This window comes from Pyxicephalus adspersus, chromosome 8, assembly GCF_032062135.1.
Source record: "Pyxicephalus adspersus chromosome 8, UCB_Pads_2.0, whole genome shotgun sequence".
Classification (NCBI taxonomy): Eukaryota; Metazoa; Chordata; class Amphibia; order Anura; family Pyxicephalidae; genus Pyxicephalus; species Pyxicephalus adspersus.
The window spans coordinates 61,431,274-61,449,219 of NC_092865.1; the positions used below are offsets into that span (position 1 = coordinate 61,431,274).

Genomic DNA, 17,946 nt, shown 5'->3' on the forward strand with positions numbered 1-17,946 from the left:
TGCTTTTGCATGCTGCAGAAAATTAACTTAACCTATCTCTGGAAACACCTGAACTCCATCAATAAAACACTTTAGGCGCGATGTCCAAAAAGTTTAGGAAACTGAAGCATTATATTGACAATTGTTTGGAGGATACAGAAACAACGTTATAGTTAAGAATAAAGTAATAAACTAATTAAGTGGTACTATGTATTTGGCAAAAAAGGAAATAAGGGTAAAAAATTTACCAGAACATATATTAAAAGCAAAAGAATAATTCCAACTTTGTTTAATAGATCCTTTAAACTAAAAGTGTCTATACCTATACTTTGTACACAGCTTATCACCTTCTGATACATGGCAGCTGCAAAATATAAAGCAGCAACATGACATCACATACTCATCATTCTCCACATTAACGTGTAAACATGGAAAAAAAGCGATAGTTTCAATTTTCCAGATGTTTTCTGGAAACTTGTCCCTACTTAACCCGGTATATTCATTCAAGTAAACGAAATGAACACATCTTTTGATGCTAGAAAGAAAAATGTGGTTAATAGTGTATTCCTGTACCCCCAACTAACCACACTGCTGTACTCACTGCTGAGAAAATTAAAGTCAGGATCTGAGTGAAGTGCTGTGGATACTTTAAATTTGAACACAGTAAGGTGAAGCTGTGCGATACTTTAAAAGCTTTCAAATGATCAGGTAATTATAATGAGCCACCACAATATATTGTTATAGTAATGAGCTGCAAAGCCTTCCTCTGCCCTTAATGCAGAAACAGCTTCACTTATAATTACAGAATAACTTCACTGAATTTAGAGATAGGCACAGTCCATGTACTGTGCTACTATCCAATCCAAGAGGTTTAATGGCCAGCAAGGGTAGTCTCAATTGACAGGGAATGTAAGGAGTTCTGTGTCTGGGAAGCCAAGTCCTCAGTAAGAAAATAATACACATTTCAGAGGTTATAGGATATAAATAGGCAATAAAATCAACAGCTGTTCACAGAAACAAGGATGTGACCTGCCCTAGTCCTATCTTTGCGGCTGGTACTCTGATCCTCCATAATTACAGCTAGCATTTATATTTTCACTGATTAAGGCTTGGGCCTTATTAAAGCGCTCCAAGACTGGAAATGATAAACTATCATGGGAGAACCTGGTTGATCCAGCAAACCTAAGAATGCATTGCTTAAAATCATTTACTATTATTTACCAAATGTTTTCAATCGTGGACCAAAAATCATTTTAGTTTTGCTGGATAATCCAGATTCTCCCATGAAAGTCTACCTTCCCCAGTCTTGGTTAGCTTTATTATGTTAGGCCCATTGTCACTGAAGTAATCAGGAAATAAGAAGGCTTTCTTGATTCATAATTGGTGATAACCTCCCCAAAACAAAATGCCACTCTTGAAAGTGTTGATTATCACCAATATTAAATTTTCACCACATGAATATAACCCAACAGGCAGCTACAAATCAAAATGATTTATTTGCTCTAGAAACTATTTGTAAAGCTGAACCCAAGGCAAATCAATGATTACACAAAAGAGTAGTTTTATCTGACAAAAATGTGTGTTTCGATCCAGTCCCTAGATTTACGCAGCAGAGCCTTGTTTGGAATTTCAGAAAAAAATATTTTTCTCTGCTACAACCTAAAAATCAATTCGGAGTAGACTGATAAATTAATCTACGTAATAATCTACTTAGATAAGCATACCATATTAGCACAACTAGTAGGCTGCTTTTCGGTACACAGACTGCAAAATGGTGATAAGTCAAATTGAGATGCTTACATTTTTTTTTTGTAGCAATGAATATAGTCCCACTTTGAACTTGACCAATTCAAGCAGGTGGTTATTGCAGAAAGGGACAGGCGATGTCCCTTCTGCAATAACACATCTTACCTGCCTGTTCGCAACAGAATTATGTAAAAAAAAAAAAGGAAAAGGCTATGCTTGCGCCTGTGTGGGAATTATAGCACTCGGTACAGGCAATCAAGACGGACAAAGATCGTTGCTGGAAAGGAAGAAAATGGCAGCAATCACTGATGATAGGCAAGTGCGGCAGGGTTTAGTTCCGCTTCAAAGGAAACCTGTGTTAAAAAAAAAAAAACCTAAAGGCCTACATTTATACAAGGGATAGCACCAATGCTTGAGTTGTATGTTGAGCCACCAACCTGAAACAAATAGGTAAATCAGTTGTTTTGATTTTACATTACCATGTTTTGTGTTTCCTTTTAAATTGCTAAAGACAGAGACAGGCAACAAACATTTTCATAAGGAAGTAAGTTACCAAACACAGTGAATCCTTCATATTCGATCAGTAAAAGTTTATTTTACTAGCTTTTAAATTTAGTAAGATTTATCACACAGGAGCGAAATGTTAGGTTGAATAATGTGAAGACAGATTTAGAAGTTATCATAGTAAAAAAAAATATTTCAACCGTAATGCCCCTCTTTCCCAACTTGATCAAAAGAAAATCATTTTAAAGCCCCAGTTGGTGTTCACCAGCCCCTTAAAAAAAAAAAAAAAAAAAAAAAAAAAAAAAAAAAAAAATGTCACAGGATTTCTCTTCCACCAGTAACTGGTTCTTACTCCTCAATGGAGTGAAGCTAATGCAATTACGTGTAAATTCCATTCTGTGCAGTTAGTGTGAGCCCAGGCTAAAGAGATGTATTGCCTAGTGGGTGAGTCTATGACAGCCTAGGTTCACATGAAGTGTGCTAAATGATGCTGACCCCTGGAGCAGACAACAATGAGTTTGCAGGGAAAAATGCTATAGGTAGTTGGCGAGTATGGTAAAAAAAAATTGATTTTGGAAATAAAATGTTGCATAAAAGAGCATTTAGTCTCTTAAATTGCTTTTAAAATACAAACCCAACAACAACCTAAAACAGTAAATATGCTCATTATAAACCGGAGGTACCAAAGAATTTCCAAATGTAGCACCAACAGTTTAGTTCCTATCTACAAGTAGCACTTACCCAGGCTGCTGTGATCCTTAAGTGTTTTCTCCTGAAGCTGTTCTAAACGTACTGCAAGCAGAATTCCAAAAATAAAGAAAAGGCCAAACCAAAAAAAGAAAAGAAAAAGCAGCAGGAGGAGTCTGGGAACTCACCTTGTAATGCAGAAAGACGCTCATTGGTAAAGTCATTGTCTGCCTGTAAGGCCTCAATCTTAGCTTGGAGTTCCTGCTCCTTCTCCTCCATCTCTTCAATCTTTTGTTGTAACTCTTTCTTTTCTGCCATCCCCTTCTGCTGTATTTCTTCTTGCCGTCCTTCAGCTGCCTGTGAGGAGAGAGTCTTATAAGCAAGTGACTAGAACTACATTAGATATTATTACAGGATAAACTGGCAATCTCACTATTAAACTTGCACTAGCCATTTAAAATGTTAAGCTACAGATCCACATTTTACAAACACAACTGAGACCTAAAGTAGAGGGCCATGTGAACTATTCTACAAGTTTTTGTATCTGCAGTGTGATATCATCTAAGGCACTGCTTTCTAGGACTGTCCAGCTATATAAACGTAGATGAGATGATTGGATGCGTTAGTCTCCAGAATAAATCTAGAATGTGTACAGCAGTCCCTGTGACCAATTGGGGACGATGAAGGGAATAAAGAGAAATATGCTGTAAAATGTATAGAACCGTTCATTTTAAACACCCAAACTCAAACAACCTATGGCCATATAGAGTTTCAAACACATGTCAGGTTCAAGCTGGACCAGTGTAATGTCTGGTCATTTATTAGTTTTCCAAGTCTCAGTCATTTAAGACTGATGGTAAATACCTTTAGTTTGTCAGCAAGATCTTTAATTTCATTTACTGCTCCATTGTATTTGTTGGCCAGTTCTCGTAATTCTTCTTGTGTGCGTTCGTTCATCTCCTTCAGATGGGTACATTCATCTTCTGTGTTGCTTAAACTTCTCTGCAAATGTCAGATAAAACATTATGTTCCTCAAGTAATGACATTCTACTTCCAACTCATCATTTTACACAGGAACTTTAATACGGTGGATTACATAACATTACATGTACGAGAGGCCCCTAACTAAAAGCTTCTGGGATTCAGACACAATCTAATTTTGCAATAATGCATAGTCTAATTTTGAAATGAGAAATGTAACTTTTACCTATATTAGTTTCCCTACAGAAGGAATCAATTTTATTTTGGCTATAGGTCCATTTTTCACTAAAAGCTTCATAAACTATAATACTACAGTTTAAACCCCCAACCTCATATGAATTACCTTAACACAGGGGAAAAAAAGGTAGCTAGGTGTTAAAGGGTACAAAAAACAAGAAATCCAACATAAAGAAAATATAAGCTGCAAACGAGGACATTTTAAGATCATGATGACCGCTTTGCTCCTCCTTTCTTTATTTGTAGCTTCCTATTTTTTTTCCCCCATTAGGCCCTTACCAGACACCAGTTCCACAAATCTGTGCCTAAACCTATCTTTTTACCTTCACCATCGGTGAGGCATTCAGACTTTTCTTAAGTCAAACATATTGCACTTGAGCTGTATCAGAGAACGAAAAATATTTCCAGAACGTTTAAAGTTTTCTTGCAATTTCTTTTTTACAGTTGGCTGCTCACTAAACATACAGTATGATTTCCTAAAAAGCCTTAACCGCCTTGGCACTATTCCTGAGTGTGGTTTGGGGTGATTTTTACATACCAAAAGTGGCAACCCCAAAAGCCAACCTCAGGATAGGGAAAAAAAATCTACCTGCTCCCCTCTATCCAGTGGGGATAGAGAGGAGCAGGGAATCTGCTTTTAAACATTTATCAGAGTAATAAAAGTTATAAAAAATAAATTCAAAAAATAAATCCAAAAGTTTATTCTATTATTGTACCTTTGGACAAATTTACCATTTTTTAAAATTTTTAATAAAGTTTATTTTATTTATAAAATTATTTATAATTATTTATTATAATATAATTTATGATTTGTGTTTCAAACCTTATCATACCCAGGAGTTATTCCTAATAATTATACCTAAATATTAAACAACAAATTTCCACACAAAACAATGTACTGCTTTTGACATAAAAATATCGACTTAATTAGACCGCCAGGGGGGTTAAACCTAAAACTATAGAAATACACAGACAAGGATTCCCTAGATGCGAACTTTATCTTTCATAGTATTAAGGGAGGCTATCCAGCATGTCATATTAAAAGAGTCGTATGGGCCAAAAGAACTGTGATATGGCTGCTGTATGTAGCTACTTCTGGCTGATCACAACTCTCATATATATCTACTGATCTACAGCACCATCTCCTAGGGTGCATTTTACAGAATTAAGGTGATCATACCCAAGTGGATGGGTACATAATCAGTTTGAATAAGGGGTGCCAAACTCAAATACAATGTGGGCGAAAATGAAAACTGAAATTGAAACTGAAATAGCACCGCCACTACAATTCCCTGCGTCAATAAAACAGTTCAATGCGGGGCCACGCATAGGCAGAGAGGCCGTTGGTCTAGAGACGTGAGTGATGCTGGGAATTGTAGTAGCAGGGCTACTTTAATGCAGCAGTGGGCCACCTACAATTCATATTTAGGGTTCCTTTGGGGGCCAAAAGAAGGACGTTGTGGGCCAGAGTTTGACACCCCTGGTGTAAATGATTGGCAGTAACTAGGTATCAAGGAGATATCAAACAACCAATGAACAGGAACATTAAACAAACATTATGCCTCAACAATTACACTAACAAATAGGGGAGCTGGGTTGTTCATGTGACTGAAGGTGAGCATTTCACTGGAAGTTGATAGGGAGCACTTCTATAATAATAGAAATACTCATAAGTCAGATATGATGAAAAACAATTACTAAGGCCCAACTTACTTTTGGATGTTTTGTTTGATGTCTAGTTTTTAAAAAAAATGTCTTAAAGAGTATGGTCATCATTATTTTACCATCTGGAATTGCTGTTTACAAAGTGTTCTGTGTATAGCAAAAGATATTATATCGACATTTCCTTATCCTCATTTCTACTACAATTTGACAAGATAGCTTTTAACACAGGCATCATTGTTTTATCTGACTGTTTGCTTAGTACACATTGGTTGGAAGGTGGATTAAGATCTGACATCATTGACTAGGGTTCAGTGCACTCACTGCCATTTCTATAAATGTAAACTGCTGGTACACTGCAGCATGTTGACAGAGTTCTTAAATAAAACAGGTGAATACCTCGACTTCAGAAAGCTTCCGCACCACCTCAATTTTTTCTTGTAGCACTCGCCTCAAAGACTCTTTGGCTGTCGTCTCATAGTTGTGTTTGTCTTCTTGTAATGCTATCAACTCTTTTCGAATGCCATCATCTGTCTGATTCTGCAAAATAAAGCCAAAAATTTTAGCTTTGGACAAAATAGAAAAAAAATGACAAGATGTTTTGAATGACAATGTCTGTTTCCACTGGAGAGATTTCCTCTCAGGTAGCTCAGGTGATCTGATGCCACAGAAAAGGGCGAAATAACTGGTCATAAGAGAAACATGTTAGAACCCACATAGTTTTCAATGGGGCCACAGAGAAGCCAAAAACCATGGAACAGTAAAATATGGAGCTCTGATCTGTTGAATCGTCAGCGGGTGTATATTTAGCAGTGACCAACATGGCCTAAATGACTCTTTCATGAGCTCATTTTATATATTGTCATAACCTGTATGTACATGAGCAAACAACTGTAAATACAGCATATACTTAAACAGGCGTTTCTGACAGATCCCCATTAGGGTGCTCAATGTCTCCAACAGCACTATAAAAATCATTACCCTGCAAATGGGTACCAAAATGATTACAAAAAATTATCCACTGGTCGGTTTTACTTTACATATCAACAGGCACGTCAAACTAATTTCACTTTTTTTTTTTTATTAGTATAAAATTTGTTTTATTATTCAAAGATTCAATGCCACATCGCCAAGGGGATGGATACCATCAATTTAGGTCCGCTGCCCTAAACATCACTCACCTTAGAATAGGCCTGGAGCTGGTTACCCATTACCTCCAATCGTGAAAGAAGCCGGTCCTCATCTATTAAAGCCTTAATATGGGCGGGGGAGAAGGGGAACAAACCATATGTATGAGGTTAATATAAAACAATTAAATACAATGCAAAAAGTTATGTGGGATTTTAAACTCTTTTAAGCCCATGTTTTATGTCCAACAAAGTCATTATAAAAGCTTGCATCCTGTATATTGATGTTGTATAATTTATTAGCCGAAAAAAAAGAAAAAAAGAAAAAACATACAACATCTTTTATACTTTTAGAATGAACCAATAGCCAACACTCAACTAATTTTTCTGAACCAAGAAGAATCTCTAATATTTTGCGGCTTGCCTTACAGCTAAACTCAATATGGGCAACCATGTATCAATGCCTTTTGTTTATAAAACAAACAACAATATACATCCCCCCCCCCGGGGGAAAAAAACAGGTAGTTGCCAGAATACCACACATTATTATTATTATTAATAATAAACAATAATATGTGTATTATTCTGGCAAATAAATCACCTGAAAAAAATGACTGAATAGATCTTCATTTAAACACTGCCTTCAGATAAAGGTGATAAACTTGAATAAAAACACAAATATTTGCCTAATAATGTGTGACATCCCGAATGAATGCACTGAAGCATTTCTTTAAAGCACAGTTACATTCATTCCTGTCCACTCCTGTGCACTGTGCAGAAACTGCATACATTATTGTGCGGGGGGCGGTTTGGGTAAAAAAAAAAGCCCCCCCCCCAGCTGGAATTTGTTCTATTGTCCCCTTTAACAAAAAATGCTTTACACTGGCATTTGCATAACTTGCCACCAGTAGCAGATTGTTCCAGAATGGTGTGGTCTTTGCCAATATGTTCCATACTGTAATGTTGTTTTTGGATAGCAAATACTTTTTCCTGGCACACCTCCCATGCAGTTTTAATTAGTGCAATCTTCCTCACTGTAGATGCATGCACTTTGACTCCAACTGTGGCAAGAGGTACCTGTATCTGTATCTCAAAATATCATTTTAGTTCTTTGAGACTTCTTACAGCCTCAAAACATTTATCTATGGGGCTGCGTTTGCTGGACTTTACAGTGAAACAATTAGGGTAATGATAAGGTTTGGGTTAAATAATCTGGTGACCATTTTAAATCCCTGTTTGGATTCATAGGCTTCCACAACCTTCTCTCTGAAGCCCCTAGAGATTTTTTTTTTTTTTGAGCTAAGAATGATGGCCCTACACACATCAATAAATAGAAGTTTTTAGAAGCTCAATATTAGTTTAAATAAATGTTCAGCGCTGCATAATATGTTGGCACTATATAAATACAGTTTATTATTATTAATATTATTATTAATAATAATCATAATGACATGTTCCATAAACATAATCCCTAAAGAGGTTCTTGCTATTGGCACATAACTTGGATCACATGATTCTTTGATGGATTTGGAGTGCTGATGAATATGGGGGTGTTCCTCATGTGTTTTATGTTTTCACATATTTCACTTTCACTCATAGGCACTGTTTGAACGAAGATTTAATGTTTTCTTGTTTAACTTCCCTAGCGTTCTAATTCCGTCCAAATTTCCATGCAAAAAGCGGTACAATTTTTTGCATGGAAATATATTTTTCATTGTAGGCTATAATTCATAGGCATAACTCACCGATATTTATTAAATTTAACAAATTTAATAATAAACTTTAAAAAACAAAATACAAAAATCTGTTAAAAAAATTGTAAAAAAAAATGTAAACATGTAATATAACTGTACAGTAGCACAATATATATATATATATATATATATATATATATATATATATATATATATATATATATAAAACTTTATATTATATGAATATTTCTTTGTATGCAATACAAAATTGTTTGAACTTCTCGCCGTTCCACCTGCACTGACGCATGCACCAACGTCATCGAGAAACCCCGAAGATTGTGACTGCATTCGCCAGCTGGAGATCCAGGAGGAAGGACGCGTCCCCAGGACCTGCGGGGACCAGCAGGATGGCGGGAGACAACAACAGAACAAAGTAAGTAGGTTTTTTTTTTTTTTTAGTTAAAAGCTACCCCGAGTGTGATTTGGGAATACCACTTTTTGCCTGGAAAATCCACTAGTCACACTCGGGAATATCGCTAGGGGGAGTTAAACATCAACAATTGTCATAATTCATAATTACTTTTTCACATGATTAATTCAAGAGACAATTTTTTAGAAACTTGTCTCTGAATGTATCCTAAATTTTGGACTATAATCAAAAGAGAACAGGAAGATTTATGTCCACAGAGAAGCGAAACAGAATTTTTTCTGTCAATACATGTAGAAAACATTAAATTTGGAGCAGTGCGAGCTGCCGACAGCTCTTTTCACTAAGACAAAGGAGAAGAAATTACAACAACATGTGGAAAATTGATTGTCTTCCCTTTCTGATACCTGCCAACTAGTATCGGAAGCTTCCTGTGTATTGGCTAGTAGCCTCTGAAGAGTGGCCAACTTCTGTTCCAACATCTGTTCCCGATGTAAGGCCTCCTATATAAAAGTACAACAAGTTATCTATAATTTGCTGTTTGAATGTGTTTTTTAAGGGTAAGGGAAATGGACTCTAATAAACGTATATGAGAATATGAATGTGTAACATATATAAGACCATTATGGAGGCAAGGGAGGAGGAGCTTGTTTGGTTTTTTTTTTGTTTTTTTGCCAACACTTGGTAACCATCCTTTACACAAAAGCTACATTTTTGCAATTCACTATTAAAAAAAACCAAAAACAAAGGTTCCACAAATTATTATTTTTTGTTATGTACTCAATGATCTTCTATTTCCATCCTGTTTTTTTCTTCCCCAACCCCTTTTTCCCCCTTTCACTTAACCCATGTTTTCCTGTCCCATTAAGGACTTTATATATCTGTTGTTATGAAACTAGATATGTGAATACATTTTGCAAAATTGCATGTATTTTGTAATTTGAATTTTCTTTAATAAAGAAATATTAAACTTATTAATTAAAAAATCAATGGTTCAAGAAATAAAAAAAAAGGTCTAAAAAATGTTTTTTATTTTGATTCCCCAACTAACCATTTTTATTTTCCATCTTCTTCCCTGTAGTAATTAAGTATGGAAAATAGAGGACAATGCAAAGCTGATAACTACCTGTAGATACTGAGAAAGTTGAAACAGTTCCTGAGAGTACATACTGGGAGTGTGAGCAGCAACCTGCAAAGAAAGGCAAAAAAACAATTGTAAAACATTATCTCTAAATTTAAGACATTAAAAAGTGGAACCCTGGCTAAAACCTCACCTAAAAAGTGTGGAAAGCTCAGCATATATGCCAAGTGTTTAGCATACCCACAAGACCGTGTTAGGGCCAAGCAACTGAGCCCTTAGTTCCAAGCACTTTATCTTTGAAGTTTGAAGATTATTATATCCTTCTTATACCAAGCACAAGGTTTTTCACTTTGTTCCCATGTCCTAAATAAGCAAACTGACAGGGTCTCCCTAATTATGAAAGATGTAAACTTGAACTATATAATCCTGGTCTCTGTGCCCAGACAAAAAAAGAGCAAAACAACGACTAGCAATTTAAAGAAAAAATTTAAAAAGTATATAAAGAATTCTTCAAAACTTTTGGTACAATGAGGGGCCAATATGCAGAGGACTTGGAGTAATGGGGGGGGGGGGGAGCAGAGTGACCACTATCACTGCCTTAAAAGAACCTGTCATACATATGATTATGCAAAAATTTTTTTTAAAAAGTATCAAAATTTATACCTGTAGCATCTTATTTACAACACATTTGCCCTTATTTAGCTTTACTTAAACTACAAAACAGTGCAACAAGTCAGAAGTCAGGTCAACAAACCAAGCAAATGCTACTAATGTCAACCAAGACCCAAGAGCTCCAGTACTGCATTGTATGCATTAATGGCTAATTGACAAGATACTGCAAAGGACCCAAACGCATGTGAGGAGGACTGCTATGTCTTCCCCTCATTCTCAGGCCTACATAAAGGTAGACTAAGGTCATTCAGTGGGAGAGAAAAAACAAAAAAAAAAACAAAAAAGCAGATGTGAAGCAACAGAAAGAAAACAAAGGACATAGAGAAAGCAGAAATGAACACATACACATACATATATACACACACAAGCATTTTGCAACAAATATATGCTGTAATATGCCAACCCTATATAAATACAAGCTAACAAATACAAACTTATCACACGTGCCTATATACAGCATTTCAACAGTAGATTTCCTGGAGCCAACCTGAGGCATCTATAGGATCCATCTGTTGCCAGGAAAAGTCAACTCTTTCCATGTAATGCCGATGCAAAGTCACCAGTGGGAGGAGCCATGACCACTGTTTACTAGAGTTGCCGGCAGCATGGGCGAACATTGCAGCACAGAACATGTTCAGGAGTTTACCCAACAGATAAAACATTTATAGGAGAAAATAATTTTGCCTAAAAGCAAACCAAAAAAAAAGGCAAACTGAAAGGGCTGTTGCTTATTGCAACTAGATCTCCTCTAAACCACATGGTAAAAATGACAGCCGTCACTGGTTGCCGTAGGTTCTTTTTCCCTGATGTATCTTGTAAAATCCCCGCATAGGGCAATCATTCATCTCCATCTATTCGGTACATTGCAGAAAATGTCAGCTTACTATAAATCCCAATTCAGCCATTTTCATTTTTTCCCTGTGTTTTCTCTTGAAACAACCCCATCTATAACACAAGCCTAGGTTTTAACAGAAAACAGAGGAAGCAGCTGATGTCAAGTGACATGATTCATGGAAACTGAGGGAGCAGAGAGTCCTCCAGGGATAAACAAACATTTTTCCATCTGATCCTTTCACCCAAAAAAAAGAAGAAAAAAAAAAGAAGAGCGTCTTACCTTGTCGACAGGACAGGGAAGTGGAGCTTGGATGACACTAGAAAAAAAAAAGGAAGGAACAAGCTTACAGTCAGAATGTAAACATAGAACGCCAAGGAGCAAGAGTTCAAAAATCCTGGGTGCAAGCTCTGTAAATATTTAACTGGATTTGGTGGAGATTCACGTTGATTCTGAAAGGGAGCGGCAGCATGGGAAAGAAATTAACTCTGCCTTGGACTTTTTTCCACCCCTTACTTTATTCTAGCGTGCTGCTCATAAAGCGCTGCCTGCCTGGAGCTCTAATTTATACCCAATGTCTATACACGGCACCATTTAACTGCTTCAACTCCTCCGAGCCATATCGGTGATCACTCCAGGTCAGCAATCCTGGCATGAATTAAAAGGGTTAAAGGCGTAGATCTTTTCCAAAGCTCAACCTTTCAACAAGTTTTTTCATGCTGGACTCCAAAGTTCTCTGTTATGTAAAAGTATTTTTAGGACATTTTAAATAGATAAAAGGTTTAAATTAAAGTTTCCATTTTCCTTGCTAAACAGAATAATTGGAGCCAAAACAACAAACTGATTTGTGTCAGGAAAAAAAAAAAAAGTCCTTTCCACTGGAGGAAAATCTTTTTATCATGTCCAACCAAAAAAAAAAATTTGAAGGTTCTCTTATTTGTGTCCGTTTGGTCTTGTCGATAGAAATAGTCCCCCCAAGTTTGCATAAAGGCCAACAATTCAGTGTGAAACTGCTGGGTCCCCCCAAAGCTCACACTGAATTCAATCCTATAAGTTAGAAGAAATAGCCAGCAAGGGCTGGAGATGATCCAGGACATTAATAACCCCAGAAATGTTTGTTTTCCTGTAGATATTGGAGGACCATTCTGTGTTCTCCCCAAACCCTTTTAGCTGGGCACACCACCCGGCACTTTTCGGCAACCACCCCGATGTTTTTTGTGGTTACTGATGAGTTGGGTCAACATTCAGGGGCTTCCAATCGCCTAGAATTTCTTCCCACCCAGCTTACAAAAATTTCTGGGCTGAGCACTGCCATTACTAAGGAAAAGAATGATGTTGGGTAGTGTGGGCAGCAGGAGAAGCATTTACAGTCCTATTGTATAGGTAGTGTTTAGGTAATTTAAATTAAGATAGCAGAAGGACGTTAAAAAAGCAGATCTTTGATTATTGGTTAACTGAAAATGTTAATCTAGAACTAAAGCCCCACTTCTGACATGTATGATTCAGGGAGGTTATTGCAGAAAGCAATGAACTGTTCATACCTGTCTGATCAACACCCAGCTGTCAAATTTTGCTGAGCTGCGCATGCGCAGCTCACAGTTGGTTGCCAGGGAAACCGGGCACTCAAGGCTACCCTGGCATGTGCCGGGAATAAATGAAAATAATTTTAGCTTAGAGAAGGAGTTACATCAACCGGGCTTGGCCAAAAAAGTTGGCCGAAGATAGTCTTCGGGAAGTAAAGAAGGTGGTGGTGCCCTACAATGGAATGGGGGACAGGTGAATAATTAAAGCTCCACTTTAATTGTGATGCGGTCATCATATTTTATTCCTCTTATAAAGTCCCAGCCATCATACAGGATAAGTCTCAGACAATGGTTGACAACATATGTTGCAATCTAATTATACAATCCTCTTAAGTAGTGTGATGGACTTCCTTAACAATAATTCAACGCCAATATTCAAACCATCAAACACGTGGCTAAACATTAAGTGATAGCACAGGTGCAACCAATATGCAAATATGTAGACTAATTATATATTTAAAAAAAAACATTGACAAAAGTCAGTCAAGAGATGAACAAATAAAATATTTTTTTTTCCTAATAACTTTTTATGAATTCTTCCTTTCCAAAAAGCCAAGATAAATACACAACCCAACATAAAATTAATCCTACTGCTTGTAAGTGGAAACTAGAAGGATGAAATCAGAACCCAAGAATGTTGAGAAACAACAGATAAGAAATGTGAAAGTGACTTTCAAACACATTAATATTTAACTGATAAAAAATAATGGACTGACATAAAAACATGGAATAATCTGATTTTTCTTGAATGAATATGGGCCAAAAAAGACCATAATCCATATAATACGTTTTCCATGCACACATATCAAAATAATGCAATGTCACAACCAGGCCCCCTCAGCTACAATGGACCTCTACTTCTCTAATATCATAAAGCCACATTATCAAGCTCTATCCAACTTACAGCATTGGCATTTATTCCATGTAACCTTTACCCAGCAGAAAGGTCAGAGTTAAACAGCTGATACTTAGAGATCATGCAACCAACGGACGTTGGCTTTTCATCACATGACCACGAGTAAGAGTCTAGGAGGTAAATTGTCTGCAGGAAAAGCAAGTATTTTACCATATTCTTTTCACCATGCATCCCAAATGGAAAAAATAAATAAAGGTGAATGCCAAATAAATATGGTCGCCAGCACAGCAGCTTGGTTTGTATGTAAAATGTCCTAAAGAAGAGGAAGAAGAAGAAAAAAAAAAGTGTTTTCTGAACACTGTCCCCAATAACCATATGCCACTGATATTTTTAGCAAACATCTCGGGTGATACCATGATTTGAGCACAATGCTAGGCATACAAATATTAATCCAACAAAGAAAAAACAATTCCCTACATATATACAATGTATACATGCCACAACCCTAAATTATTCAAATGTTTCTCTAACCAAGACAAAGGGGACTTTTAAGGCAATGACACACGTCTGAGGAAATAATCATTTTACCATGTATTTTCTTAGCCTTCTAATGATACAAGTCTGTAAAAAATGACTTATATTACACTTTTTATCCAATATTACAAACATTTTATTAAAAAGGGGGGGGGGGGGGGATTAAAAATGTCACAATATTCCAAAAGATATTGCATGCAATTATGTCTGTATACTTAGGAATATTGTGACACTTTAATTGACATTGACAGTTTAACAGAACTCTTGGGTTTTTAATAAAAATGTTTGTATTATTGGATAAAACAAAGTGTAATGCAGGTCATTTTATACAGATGTGTTATCATTGCATACAAATAATACCTAACTGATCATAGATTCAAACAAGGCAAATAAAGTCCTAATTGTATAACCTTAATTAGAATATGGACAAAAAAAAAAAAACATAAGGTTGATATTTTATTTACAGTGTCAAAAAACCTATATGCCACAATTAGTTTGAAAATGCTATGAATGCTTTATTTAAATGATTAACATATGATCACTGTATTGTTAGATGTACATGTCAAAGTACAGCTATATCGATGATATAAAATGGTAAATACTACAGGGCAGAATTGAGGATTATTAAAATGGTTGTTTTACTTGCCAATGTATCAGGTATTGAATGCATCAACTTACATTTTCACTCTGAAGGGTGTTTTGTGGATAAATACAATATACAAAGTTATTACAACACCTAGAAGCACTTAACAAAGGCTGAGTTAGAGCAGCCAAGATCCAGCTAAGCGGATTTTAAACTCATTATATCCTAGGAATTGGAGCAAATGGTCAAGGTAAACTAGAGCAAGACAAGGCTGCAGTTTCTATAGCTATGACATGGTTCCATATACACCGGTGTCAGACAGAAGGACTATAGTACAGCATTCCTTGTTTTGAAACATAGGCTGCCATATCCAAAAATAAAAATCCTGCACATAAATACACAATACATAGGCTTCTCCTTTGTGCCAGACATAAAAAAAAAAACAAAAAACAATTGTCTTACTAGCTAAGCATGAGAAATAAAAGTCAGCACTGTATGGAAGCAAAAGCTTGCCCCTGAACTTTGCTATAGAAAGTTACCCAAAAAACCTGAACCTCTGGATATAAAGGTACAAACGAATCCCCTAAACCAGTATTGGTGCCTGACCAACCTATTCATGGTGACCTATGCTGTGTTGTGTGGTAGGCTTGTAGACCTACAAATTATTTTTTTTATCACACTTTAGGAAAATTCAGTGAGTGCGAGGGGGAATACTCGCTCTCATTCTCATTCTATGTAACACTAACTTAGTTTGCAGTACTTCTATCATTAGAATTATCAACACTGTAATGGAGAAATTGCTGCTTATGGTTCTCCCTGACATTGGTCATAAAATAGTGGTAAAGCAGTCAAATCATTGGCTCCAACTGAACCATAAAAAACCTTTTTGGGTTGAGATCATGTGACAAATACTTTAGCATATGTTTGTGTGAGACGCACAGAAGAAACTTGTCTACTTTAATATGCATGCAGAAAGCACCACTGGTGGCCAAGAAACATTTATAATCTGTAAGTGTGTATGGGTAAGGCTAGGGGCACACTGCAGTAAGGTTGTAGTGGGTTTACTGCTTCATAACACCAGGAACCACTACCTTTCAGGAGATACTATATTGTTGCATCTCTCTGCAGCAGCTCCATAGGAAGCCACTGCCAGAAGTACAAGTACCACCAAATGTGTCTGTCTGCTTTGCAACCTGCATTAGTTTCCACAAACATCTTTTACTTCTCTGATTTGTCACCAAACAATCATACAAATTGCAGTTAATGCAAAAACCTCTGAAACCAGACTTTAATGCCCCCACAAAACAAAACCATTTTGAAAATATATAATGTTTAGGGGGATGAGCATGAAAATTTACGTTATCTTATGTAATCAGGGTGACAGCTGACAGCCACAAGGAAATAAAATATAGGTTAAGACGAAAATAACATTTATGTCCACAAGGTGGAGCCACTGAAACAAGACAAAACATTATGAATGGAATAACTACTCAAAGCTACACAGTACCACACCTACTTCATAAAACTGATAACCCATGTACTGACCTTGTTACCAAATCACAACCCAAGCAAACCAATCACACATGTCAACAGGTAAATTAAATTTGTGGGCCAGAAGGTAAAAAGAAAAATGCACAAACTGTAATAACCAGGTTTTACCCATTATGTTTGAAGCAGTAAAAATGATCTTAATTTTGGGTGCACCAAAAAGGCCTTAAAAATCAATTCCTCTCTACATACTCTTAAAACTTAATGATTCCTTAAGTTGATTTAAGTGTATTCCCTTGAAGACTATTCTACATGAAAACATTTGTAAAATGTCCAGTAATTTAGAGTTCTCAGAATGTTGCTGGTTTTTTTTACCCCTGGTAAGCCCTACATCAGTCATTCTCAACCAGAGTCCTATGAAACCCCTAGGGTTCCTCCACAGGTTGTCTTGAGCAATGTGTGTCTCTTGGGTCAGTTTGCATGACACCAATGATTTTTCTGGCTATCTGTAAGGGTGATATTCTTCCCACTGGCCATCAATGTAAGAAGCATTCTTCCTACTGATCACCACACTAAAATAATGTGTGAGTTGTGGATACAATAGTTATTGCAAAGATTTCCTAGGACCTAAAATGTATTTCAAGGGTTCCACCCCATGAAACGTTGAAAAAAGTTGCCCTACAAAATGTAAGAGTCAGGTAATTCCAATTCTATAATATATACATTTGCCTATATTTCATGTTTTACAGCCTTCAGTATGGTAGTAGTAAGGTTTGAAGGTCACTTTCTGTGCAGTAAACCTGCTTGTTCTGATGAAGAACACAGATAGGAATCAGCTGAATGGGAATTCTGTAAAAAAGGTCATGAAGTTCACTACTGCCTTAAAATGTACATTGAGGAACATTACTGCCGTGCATCTCTCACATATGTGCACATTTCCCTAGGTTTTATCCATGCAAGTACAGGAATATACGTCCTCATCCACCAGAAATGCTCTCCTAACTTGTGGGCTGACAACACGGCATTTCGTGGGCTGGGTGTAGTTTGTTCTCCAGAGTGTCGTTTTGCTAAACTACTCAACCACTCCCACTCTAAAACCACTACATCACAAATCCAAAGACTTCAGCCTAATACAGAAACCCACTCCTCTGCTCCAGGGGTGTAAATGATTGCAGGTTTTGTGACAGCGCCGTCCCTCATGTGCACTATACGTGAGGCGTTCAGCATGTGCTCCACATCCAGTTTGGGGAACCAGCACTGGGTGATCCAGACT

General features: G+C 36.6%; 1 protein-coding gene across 1 annotated transcript in view; it reads right to left on the bottom strand.

Moving 5' to 3' along the window:
• The window catches only part of SLMAP (sarcolemma associated protein), a gene marked incomplete in the record, with an annotated part of 86,034 nt that overhangs the window by 27,304 nt on the left and 40,784 nt on the right, over positions 1–17,946 (bottom strand). Inside the window, 8 exon segments of the mRNA XM_072420890.1 lie at positions 2,971–3,021; positions 3,105–3,273; positions 3,781–3,918; positions 6,196–6,336; positions 6,978–7,049; positions 9,452–9,547; positions 10,171–10,233; positions 11,912–11,948. Of these exon segments, the coding sequence (XP_072276991.1) occupies positions 2,971–3,021; positions 3,105–3,273; positions 3,781–3,918; positions 6,196–6,336; positions 6,978–7,049; positions 9,452–9,547; positions 10,171–10,233; positions 11,912–11,948 (767 nt within the window).